We start from the raw sequence: 12,301 nt of genomic DNA on the forward strand, positions 1-12,301 counted from the left end.
AAGCCAGGCCGTCCAAAAACTGGACTGGGCAAAGTTAACATCCAAAAACTGCGTGATTTCATCAAAGAAAACCCAAAATCGCCTGTGAGATTGATTGAAGATGAATTGGGGATTCCAAAATCAACTGTGCACAACATTTTCACTGAGAGTTTGGGCCTTCGTAAATTGAATTCATGATTTGTTCCCCACAAGTGGACGACGACCAAAAATGTATTGAATTGAGCACTGCAAGGACCTTATTAAAACCGCTTGTAAGGACTCAAACTTCCTTGAAACGATCATTACTGGTGACGAAACATGGTATTTTGAGTATGAGCCCAAAACTAAGCACCAGAAGAGGGGCATCCAAAAAAAAAAAAGTCGCTTGGAGAAGTCAAAAGTAAAGACAATGCTGATTTGTTTCTATGATTCCAAGGGCATTATCCACAAAGAATTCGTTCCGCCTGACCAAATGGTCAATGGTGAGTTTTATCTCGAAGTTTTGAAGCGATTGATAGCGAGAATTCGTTGCGTTGTACGGCATGAATATCATGATGCAGGCAGCTGGTCACTTTTGCACGATAATGCACCATCTCATCGTTCGAACATTGTGAGAGAGTTTATGAAGCAAAAACCAAGTTTGTGTGTTGGATCACTCGTCGTATTCACCTGATTTAGCACCCTGTGAGTTCTTTCTCTTCCCCTGACTTCATTTGCCGATGAAAGGAAAGCGATACGACACCATTGAAAATGTTCAAGCCGCAGTAACCATGACCCTCAACATTATCCCAAAAACTGATACAAAAAACTCATTTAACGAATTAATTTACTGTGCCAAACGCTTATCGAAGCTGAGGGAGAGTATATTGTTTGAAATAAATGATTTGAATAATTATAATTGGCCTGTGTTTTATTTTCTATCAAAAGTTTGGTTTGTTTTTGGATAGAGGGTGTACTTCAATTATTAGAAAGTAAACTGCCTCCCCATTGTGATCATATAAATGGTAGATTCCTGTACTTGAAAATGCCTTCCAAATAGAAAACAATAATATGGATAGGATTAAATATACTGGTATGCCCACATCATTCATCACTGTACGATGAATGTGTCATAGCATTATTACATTTTCTGTAAAATGTAACTACCATATCATTCAGAAAGTAATTTTTAATTTTCGGATTACTATTCCTAACATGCAGAAGACATAGTGCATGCTTTTTTTTATTGAGAAACTTGACATCCATGGCTACAGTTTGAATAATTAAAAAAAAAAAAAAAATTATAACTGCAAAAAAAAAATGAGACGTCTTTTTATCTTGGACCACCTCAAAAATAAATGCTTCAAATTTTAAATGAATGATGCAGTTTAGATAGCATTAGCAATATAATGCATTTTGCTAGTATTACATGCCAAGATCACCCAAAAGTAATGTCCTCTGCTATTACCACTATTTCTATAAAGCAATAACAACAACAATAATAATATATTTAAAATTAACTATAATGAATTCTTTTCAAATCACATAACTCAAAAAGACTTCACTTACCATTAATTTCTTTCTCTGATTCTCACTTAAAACATTTTGCCAAGTATCCATATGCATAACTTCATGAAAAATTTCTTCCTAAAATAAACATATTTAAAGAGATGAATAATTTAAAATCATACAATTATTATAACAAAGTGAAATGCAATATAAAGATATTGCATTTCACATTGTTATAATAATTTTCTGACATAATATGCTATTCTACCAAAACCCATGTGATATCCTTCTGAGTGCAAGAAAATGAAGGTAACCAAGATACATGCAAGTTTTGTTGCCTATAAAGAACAATAAGCTCAGATGTTATTTCACTCTTATATACTGAATGAAGAAATGAAGAATTAACAGGGTTTCAGAAGGAAATAATAGTAGGATGTCATCTGGGCAAAATGTCTGTAAGTGCTGTAGCACAGCAATTCTAGTATTCCGAAGTCCACAGATGACAACAAATTAAAGAAATGGAAGTCTGCAGATGAAAATGAGTCCAAGATATGATTATGCATACATGAACTGACAGAAGGCAATACTCCCCTGAGATGAACAGTTACTATTCTTATCATTATTAAGAGAGACATCCAGGGAGTCAGGGACTCATTGAGGGAGGCCACATACTACACACACACCAGCTATCACACTAATTCATGAATTCATTCACATTGCATGCACTCACAACATCCAAAGAAAATTCATTCCAATCACGCACCACCCTATGAGAGAAAAATCTAGCCCTAACCCCCTTCTTAGCAGCATTCATTCTCAGCTTCCAAGGATGTCCTCTTGTCCTTTCCCTACCCTCCATAAATTGAAAAATTCTATCAATTGAAATCCTATATGACCCTTTCAGAAGTTTGTAAATCTCAATCATTTCACCCCTCTTTCTCCTGTCTGCAGTGTACAAATTCTCAATCTGTCTTCATAATCAGCATTCCATAATCCTGATATCATTTTTAAAAATATTCTTTGTACTCTGTCCAATATATCAGAATCACAACGGAAACCAGGAGACCAGACCTGGGCACAAGTGTTCAAGTGAAGTCTTATCAAGGCCTACTTGTAAAGAGGCAAAATGACATCCTTAATCTTTACATGTGAACTATTCTCTTTTGAATTGCATTTGCAATCTTTGCCATGGTCCCTGAACTTCAGCTTCCTACCTACTAACACTCCAAGATCCCTAGCCTCATCAGTTTCTTCAAATATAATCCCACCAATATAATACGACATAGGATATCTAATCACGCCGAAATGAATGACTTTACATTTACTGACATTTTCTCATGCCGACAATTCCAGCCTATTCAAATCATTCGGCAAGTACAGCATATCAACAGCATTCTTGATTACCCTACCAATCTTTGAATCATCAGCAAATAGCTGTATGTCGCTTGTAAAATCCTTCCCAAAATCATTAATGTACAGATTGAATAACAGTGGACCAAGCACTGATCTTTGTGTTACACCACTGATTACCTTAAATCTTGCAGACTCGCATTCCCGTATACCACTGTATTTTGTCAAAAGCTTTAGCAAAATCCAAAAGTATCATGGTGTATCCATTCCCTTGTCTAGTTCAATAGTAACACTGTTATAGAATGTAAGCAAGTTGCTAAAACATGACCTTCCCTTAGTAAACCCATGTTGCTCATTGCAAAATAGAGATTCACTGTCAACCCATTTCTGAATGCAAGCCCTAACGAATTTTTCCAAAATCTTCACCACCACTCCTGAGATACTAACTAATCAATAGGTGGATACATCGGTCTTTGCACCACCCTTATGTAATGGAATTACATACATTCTTTCCATTCCTGTGGAATCTTCCCTGTTCTGAGATGCATATTAAACATCCTGGTCAAAGGAATAGCCAGTTCAGCTGAACCCCCTCATAGCACCCATGCTGATATCCCATCAGTCACTACTGCTGAATTCTTATTTAGTTTGTGCAACAGCTTTAATACTTCGTCCTCATACACTTGAGTTTCTTCATCCAGTGAATGGATGAAGAAACTCATGTGTATGAGGACAGTAATTTTAGAGGTAAATTTGGAACATACTGTACATGGAAATAGTGTAGTATGCCATTAAAAAATAACTTTGTAAAATGTTTCAAACTGGTAACTAAATTATTTCATCCTGATAAGTGATTTTTTAAAATAGTTAGCCATAAAAAATGTATAGATCGAAAATTTTTTAAATCTGTAACATTTATTTTTAAGATGTATATAGACGAAACTAATCGAATTTGGGTATTGAAAAAAAATGATGCACTAATCGGGGGCGCATTAATCGAGGGATTGCTGTACTCTCCCTCAGCTTCGATACAGTGTTTGGCATGGTCAATTAATTCGTTAAATGAGTTTTTTTATATCAGTTTTTGGGATACTGTTGAGGGTTGTGGTTACTGCCACTTGAATGTTTTCAATGTTGTCGTATCGCTTTCCTTTCATTGGCAAATTAAGTCGGGGAAGAGAAAGAAGTCACAGGGTGCTAAATCAGGTGAATGTGGCGAGTGATCCAACACACAAACTTGGTTTTTGCTCAAAAACTGTCTCGCAATGTTCGAACGATGAGATGGTGCATTATTTCGCAAAAGTGACCAGCTGCCTACATCACGATATTCATGCCGTACACGACGAATTCTCACTATCAATCGCTTCAAAACTTCGAGATAAAACTCAACATTGACTGTTTGGCCAGGCAGAACGAATTCTTTATGGATAATGCTGAATTCTTTATAGAAACAAATCAGCAGTCTTTACTTTTGATTTTTCCAAGCGACTTTTTTTTTGAATGCCCCCTCTTCTGGTGGTCTCCACTCAGCACTCTGGCACTTTGTTTCAGGCTCATACTCAAAACACAATGTTTTATTAGTAAAGATCGTTTCAAGGAAGTTTGAGTCCTTACGAGCGGTTTTAACGAAGTCCTTGCAGTGCTCAATTCGATACATTTTTTGGTCGTCGGTCAACCTGTGGGGAACAAATTGTGAATTCAATTTACGAAGGCCCAAACTCTCGGTCAAAATGTTGCACACGGTTGATTTTGGAATCCACAATCCATCTTCAATCAATCTCACGACGATTTCGGGTTTTCTTTGATGAAACCACGCACTTTTTTTTTGGATGTTAACTTTGCTCAGTCCAGTTTTTGGATAGCCCAGCTTTTCGTCATCCTCAAGCATCTCACGACCACTTTGAAATTGCTTAAACCAGTCGTAAACTTTAGTACAGGATAAGCATTCATCACCGTATGCTTTTTGAAGCATTTGATGCATTTTGGTAAAACTTTTGCCAAGTTTAGCACAAAAGTCAATCGCAGCTCTCTGTTTGAAACTCGTTTTCCGACAGTGCATCAAAACACACTGTCACTCTTGGCACTATAACTTGGCTTCTAATGAAACAAATGTCATAAACAGTTGACACTACATTAATGAAGGTTGCTGCTTTTGACAACAAAAAGGTACATCAGGTGGCTCCACTCATGTCTTCTATTTTCAAAAAGTTCAGTTTCTTTTTGAACAGAGGGTGTATAATAAAAAAGACCTTCTGTATTAGTACTATTGATTGTGTACAGTAAATAATAAAATGATATGAATAGTACAGATTTTATTAATTAAAATTTTTCTATAAAAATGAAATCTTAATCAATCAATAGCTTAGATTGCTAATTGTGGCTTCCACCTTAATAATAGCCACTGGTATCCAAACAGGTACTGTCTGGCTACTAGTGGCAGCATAATATATTTTAGTCACATAGTTACCGCTTATATTTTCCACATTTCTTTCTTGAAAAAGACTGGACAAGAACAGCAAATCATACATTCAATTTTCTTTTACATCTGGTAGATCCACAATCCTTTCTTTCAGTGTTGCACGGTTGATCACCGTACAACAGTCCATGATTTCCATTAATTAACATTCCATAATTTCCATAAATAAAGTCCATATAACTGAGAGGAGACCTCCACATAGCCTTTAAAGGAATGCGGAGAACCGACCAGGGCTTCTGACCTAATGTCCAATCCTCACCTTCTCGTGGTGCACCCTGTTGGGTATCTACTTTGATACTGAACGAACGAGGATGGGCTGGCAATTTGGGATTTAGCCGACCAAATTGTATTCTTATTGGTTAAACCAAAATAAAAAATGATGGTACAACATGACAAAATTTCATGCCGGCTGGGGCGTCGCCCGGTTAAACAAGGCCCCCGTTGTTTTCGCCAGGGAACCAGGGCGAACAGCGAAAAGTCAGCTACTGGAACAAATCTGAAAACAAACCCCAACTCAACATCACCAGAGTTAAAGATCGGTACTATCAACGTAAGAAGCCTGAATGGCAAAGAAATGGAGCTAGCTGAGGAATTAGATAAGTACCAGATCGAAATATAGGGATGACTGAAACAAAAAAGACCAAAACTGGTGAGATCTTTCTGAGCAATAAATACAAAATGTTATATTCAGGCAATAACAATCAAGGAAAAGAAGGAGTAGCCATAGTATTCAACACAAAATACGAGGCTAATCTTCTTGAATGGCAGTCAGTCTCAAGTAGAGTAATGTGGGCAAATATGAGAATGGGGAACTGGACAATGAGACTTATTTGTGCCTATGGTCCCACAGAAGGTTCTACTAAGGTAGAAGTGGAGGAATTTTTTGAGGCATTAGAAAAAGCAACTGACACAATGAAAAAGGAAAAGTTGGTCCTTGTTGGGGATCTAAATAGTAGAGTAGGAAATTATTGTGAGACATACAAAAATATTTTGGGAAAATTTGGAGAAAAGAGCAAAGCTAATAATAATGGCAAATATCTGTTGGATTTCTGCTCAGGACATGGACTGGTTATTACTAACACCATGTTCCAACATAAAAATGTGCACAAATTCACATGGAGAGAAGAGGCTAGGAATAAGAAAAGTCTCATTGACTATGTTATTGTTGATAGTGATGTTTTTTCCCTGGTGCAGGACACCAGAGTGTACAGAGGATTTGAAATTGGAAGTGATCACTATTTAGTCTTGAGCAGGATAAAATTGAATTTCATATTGAAAAGAATAACATGTAAGAAAGTTTTAAAGCGAATAAAAGTTGAGCAGCTCTCAGATGTAAACTGTAGACTAAAATACAGAAATATTATTGAAAAGAAAATGAAAGAGTTTGAGAACAGGAATCAAACCTTGGAGATTCGGTGGCAAACTCTGAAGGAAACATTGATTGATTCTGCCAGAGAGGCATGTGGTGAGGTTGTGTGCAAAGATAAAAAAATCAGAACTCCCTGGTGGACACAGGAAGTTAAAGAGGCAGTGAAGGAAAAGAAGAAAGCATATCAAAAGTTCCTGGCAAATAAGTCAGCTTTTACTCTTACAGAATACGGAGACAAATGTAAGAAAGCTAAACAGTGTGTAAAACTAGCTAAACAAAAGTCATGGGAGGACTTTGGCAAGAATATAGAAAATAAATATCAAGAAGGTGGCAAAATATTCTGGAGGTTGTTGAAGAAGCTTAGGAATGGAGGAAAGAGTGCTGTAAAAGGAATTAGAGATGATAAAGGTGAAATGAAAACAGGAGAAAAAGATATCCTTGAAGTATGGATTAATTACTTTGAAAAACTGCTAAATGAAACAAGCAGTGATGACAGCACAGTGATAAAAAACACTGACCAGGCATGCAGTCAGGAATACATATCCATACTTGAAGTAGAAAAAGCCATCAAAGGCTTGAAATGTGGAAAGGCAGCAGGAGTAGATGATATTCGACCAGAAATGCTGAAGTATGGTGGTATAAGAGTCTTACAGTGGCTGCACTGCATAGTTCAGAAAGCCTGGACAGAGGGACGAATTCCCGATGATTGGAGTAGAGCTCTCATAGTACCCATATATAAAAAGGGAAATAAAACTGAATGTGAGAATTACAGAGGTATTTCCCTACTGAGTGTTCCTGGCAAGATCTATGCAAGTATACTTGAGAAACGGTTGAGAAGAATTGTGGAAGAAAAGCTTGGTGAAGAACAAGCTGGATTCAGGCCAAATAGAGGCTGTCAGGATCAGATCTTCACTTTACGACAAATAGTCGAGAAAGCATGAGAATATAACAAAGATCTGTATTTAAGTTTTGTCGATTTGGAAAAGGCATATGACAAGGTGCCAAGAGAGAAGCTATTCAATATGCTGCAGTTATATGGTGTCAATGGGGCATTATATCAAGCAATACTTAGTCTTTATTTGAGTTGTGAGTCAGCAGTTAGAATTGAAGGAAGTACAGGAAGATGGTTTAATGTTAAATCTGGTGTGAGACAAGGATGTACATTATCCCCTCTGTTATTCATTATCTATATGGATCACATTATGAAGGAATGTGGTATTAAACCTGATATCAAAATTGGAGATGTTAATGTCAGCTCTTTGCTTTATGCGGATGATGTTATACTTCTAAATAAATCCACTACAAGTCTGCAAGATTCTCTGACTAAATTGAATAGCTGTTGTAATAGATATGGTATGAAGGTCAGCAATAAAAAGACAAAGACAATGAAAATAGGCAGAATCATTGAAAATGTCAACTGTGTTGTGAATGGAGAACCTGTGGAACAAGTAAAACATTTCAGTTACTTAGGCACAATTTTTACTGAAGATGGTAAACTAAATATAGAAATAGACAACAGAATCAGCAAAGCTGGTATCGTGGGAAGTCAATTGAATAAATTCATATGGAATAAGAAAGAAATTAGTCGGAACACTAAATTAGCTGTATACAAGACTGTGTTCAAACCAATTTTAACTTATGGATCTGAGAGCTGGGTCAGAAGTAACACACTTGACCAAAGACTAGAGACCGCAGATATGAGAGTCCTGAGAAAGATTAGAGGCGTGAACAGATGGCATCAATGGCAATATCATATTAAAAATGAGGATATTAGGAAAGAACTTGACATTGTCAGCATCCAGGAATGCGTTAGCAGAGCTAATCTCAGATGGTATGGTCACTTAAATAGAATGGGAGAGGAAAGATTAGCAAAACAAGTGTTCTCTGCCAGTTTGGCAGGAAAACGACCCAGAGGAAGACCAAGATATAGGTAGATTGATACGGTACAAAGTGCCTTAGACGATAGAAATATAAGATCTGATAATGTTGGAGTCTTGACAAGTAACAGACTGATTTGGAGGAAAATTGTAGATAGGAAGTTAGTAATGATGTAATTTTTTCATGTAGTACTGTCATATCCTGTACACCCCTTGAGGGTACATGGCAGGAATTTGATGATGATGATGATGATGATGATGATGAATCCTTGATCTTTACTTATATATTATTTTGATAATTTTTATGATTTAATAATTAGTTTAAGAAATCTTGACAAAAGTAATCTCTCATGAGGTATGTCTTTTTTAAGAGTAAATTAAAACTAATATCCTATTTGTAGGAGTATGATGCAGCACTTTCATACTAATTTCAATCATGCACCATGGCAGATTTACATATTCAATAAATTTTGCCCTTTTCAAAAAAAAAAAAAAAAGTGTCATAATTGTTTTATATTTTTTAAATGGCCATTCAAGAAACACACTGATTTCTCAAATACTCCTTTACTTGGTGATAACTGCAATATATCAATGTCATCTTTCAAGTTTTTATCTACTAATGAATGACTTTCACTGCACTCCATATGTGCTCAATCTCCATGGAGTCACTAGACACTGCTGGAAGTTTTTTCCTTGCTACAAGAATACCTATAGCATCTCATGTTGCATTTTCTTGACTTCAGCACACTCTTATCACCCACGTTAGCCACATGTTCTGCTCAGCCTACTACCATCATATAAAGAAAACGACGATAACCTCAGGTTTTGCCGATCTGCACTGCACATCTACATTCCTCACATAAGCTTACAGGTCTCAATCATATCTCTTTTCCTCCTGCTCCTTTCATCTACTAAACTTTGCAAGCCACACTCCTTCAACCTATCCTTATACTCTTACATTCCTTGGTCCTAATGCCATCTTTGTAATTTACTCTGGATCCACTCCAGTATTTCCATATCTTCCAGATATTGATGAAGCCAGATCCATGCACAGAAGTCTAAGTGTGGCCAAATAAATACCTTATAACAATTACATCATTATCTTTAATTGTCAATATCTTTCTCTATATGACAGCAATCTTCTAGGTGATTTTCAAAATGGTGCAAGCTGTCTTTACTGTGCAACTGAAAACACACTGAACCTGCTTCTCCTCTTCCTCTTTGATTCCATCCACCTCTGTCCTCTGGAACAGCCTTCCCCAAGAAGTATTCCCCAACTACAACCTGCAGCTTTTCAAAAAAAAAAAAAAAAAACCCATTAACAAACTTCTATCTCAGTTTTCATCTGCACCCCGTGTAGCACTGATATGCTTATAGGTCTTTTGATGTCATGCATGGGATCAATATAAAAAAAATTAAATGCCATCATGTCTCATATAAATGAAGCATATTCTTATTATATTCTCATTTTGTTTTTGTTCTTCCGAACTTGTCCCAATAAAAAATGGCTGCTCCTATTAACTGAAATCTACTGTATAATTTTCACACAGTGTTAACAAGAGTTGGCCGAGGAATGCCATATAGGAAAGGTTAAAGAGTAAGTGGGGGGGGGGGGCTACCTCAAAGAAGAGGGAGGAAAGAGAGAATAGACCCAGCTAGGGGATCATAGGAAAGTCACTTTCCTTTGGTTATATGAGAAAGAGAAAAATACAGAGAATGGGAAGCCATCTCTGGAAGTTGTATAAGTATAATAAGCAAGGGAGTGAATTTTTTGCATGGTGAGAAAGTGGAATGCATTACTGGAAGGTTTTGTGAATAAGGAAAGTGTGAATGAATTAAAGGTACAATATGACAGTGACAAAATGAAACCTCCAACAACGAATCTATTCACTGTGTGAATTTCTATTAACAGCATTAAGTTTCAATAGCCTAAACAAATTTTTATTTTGTCATAGTTTTGGTTCTTTTTTAAAAATACCTTTTATGTTTACTATCGTCATCTGCAGTCTAGCTTGGTAAATTTTAAAGAGAAGACATGGAGATAGAAATAGAATGACCCATAGCCCTAGAATATTCTAATAGCATTAGGGTCATGAGTTAACAAGAGTTGGCTGAAGAATGCCATATAGGAAAGGTTAAAGAGTAAGGGGCCCTACCTCAAAGAAGAGGGAGAATAGACCCAGCTAGGGGATCATGGGAAAGTCACTTCCCTTGCTATCAAGATGATAGCCCCCTGTGGCCCTGTTGGTCCACGAGTCCTTATTCAACATACCCCACCATATCTGGTGGGTTCCCCTATCTGCCACCCAGAGGATGCGCATTCTCTAGAAGTTAGAGGTTCCTCTGAGAATGAATAGAAGCATAATACTTCTATTCATTTAAGTCACTTAAACAAATTCTAAATTACCACCCAAAAGGTACCCGATGCAAAGGAAGACCCTTAAAAAGATGGAATTGAATCTTGAATTGAATATCTTCTTCCTTTCCAGGCTTATAGGCCAAGTGGCCTATAAGCCTGGAAAGGAAGAAGATATCTTTTATGTCATCTTTTTACCTTATTTATGAAACAATATAGGTTCTTTCTTCAAAAAGATAAAGAATAAATATAACATAACATAAAAAATACATTGTGTAACAAAAGTCTGGAAAGATAGCACTACCTGTTCACACATAGCTTGAGGAATAGAAATAACTGTATTTCGAAGCAAACATTTTTCGAATGCCTTAACTTTCTCAGGACTTCCATCAATTTCCATAGTGCCTCTGGTTTCTATTTCCTGTTCTCTCTCCATCCACCTATCATTAAATATAAACTAATATTTCATATAGTCACTATTAAATGATTACATTATTCAAATATAAAATGTGTTATTTCTCTCATAATTTAACTGAAAAATATCATGTGGTACAACATTATTTCTATATCCTACATACCTAAGTCATCTATAATTGAGTGGTTGACTTTCCAGATCCTGCAATAAACTAATCACTTCTCCAAACTTGATTATCAGACTTGTTTAAATAATTCATCAGCCTAGATCCTGTTTCTGTACATTAGAAAGCAGCAATAGTAGTAGCAGTGAATGCCTTAAGGGCAATAAAACCTACAAGGAACAGAGAAAATCCACTAATCACATTTGAAGATAAAGAAAAATACAATGCAAAGTACTGTGTGAAAAACAACTATTCTCCCAATAAATTTCAACAATGAAAAGCTTAAAAAATTTAAGGATCAAACTGATCCAATCAATCAAATCAAAAAGATTTGTATTGTTTTATTTCTTTCCCTTTTAAATAACCACTCTATTCAAACTAGAATTCTAAAGCAGAAATTTTTATAGGAGTTTTTTTTTGGCAGATTGTATAATAGCATAAGGAAATTTTATGAAAATAATCACTCAAATACTGTATGTTAATTAATATCATTTTTAAATTATATTTGATTTAATGTACATTTTAAACCCAAATGATTGGATGATATGTTAGAAGATAAACATAAAGCCTAGAAATGCAATATTCCAGAGAATGTGCAGATGTGTTCAATCTGTTATGCATCAAAAATATGGTTCAAAAGAAATTGTTTTCCAAAATATATGTTCCATCTATAAGAACAGAATAACTTTATTATGGCTATTACTATGATGGGAATGGCATGATCTCCACAAATTATGCAAATTCCTACTTTTAAGTAACTTACATATAGTAATACTACATGTAATAGTACTATTTTTTTTAATGTTTCTGAAGGGAAAATAAAAATGC

The 12,301-nt window shown here is 35.8% G+C and overlaps 1 protein-coding gene across 4 annotated transcripts in view; it reads right to left on the reverse strand.

Moving 5' to 3' along the window:
* The window catches only part of LOC150108262 (uncharacterized), a 406,756-nt gene that overhangs the window by 338,846 nt on the left and 55,609 nt on the right, over positions 1 to 12,301 (reverse strand). For all 4 annotated transcript variants that reach the window (XR_016548126.1, XM_090390668.1, XM_090390669.1 and 1 more), the window contains 3 exons: positions 11,474 to 11,643; positions 11,200 to 11,335; positions 1,528 to 1,605 (listed from right to left, as the gene is read on the reverse strand). Coding sequence is in view for 3 of the 4 variants with exons in the window: in XM_090390668.1 (XP_090246794.1) it covers positions 1,528 to 1,605; positions 11,200 to 11,331 (210 nt within the window). In the remaining variant the exon portion in view is untranslated. The remainder of the gene's footprint in view (positions 1 to 1,527; positions 1,606 to 11,199; positions 11,336 to 11,473; positions 11,644 to 12,301) is intronic.

This window comes from Typopeltis vanoorti, chromosome 3 (assembly GCF_054136105.1).
Source record: "Typopeltis vanoorti isolate ZY-2024b chromosome 3, IOZ_Tvanoo_1.0, whole genome shotgun sequence".
Taxonomy (NCBI): Eukaryota; Metazoa; Arthropoda; class Arachnida; order Uropygi; family Thelyphonidae; genus Typopeltis; species Typopeltis vanoorti.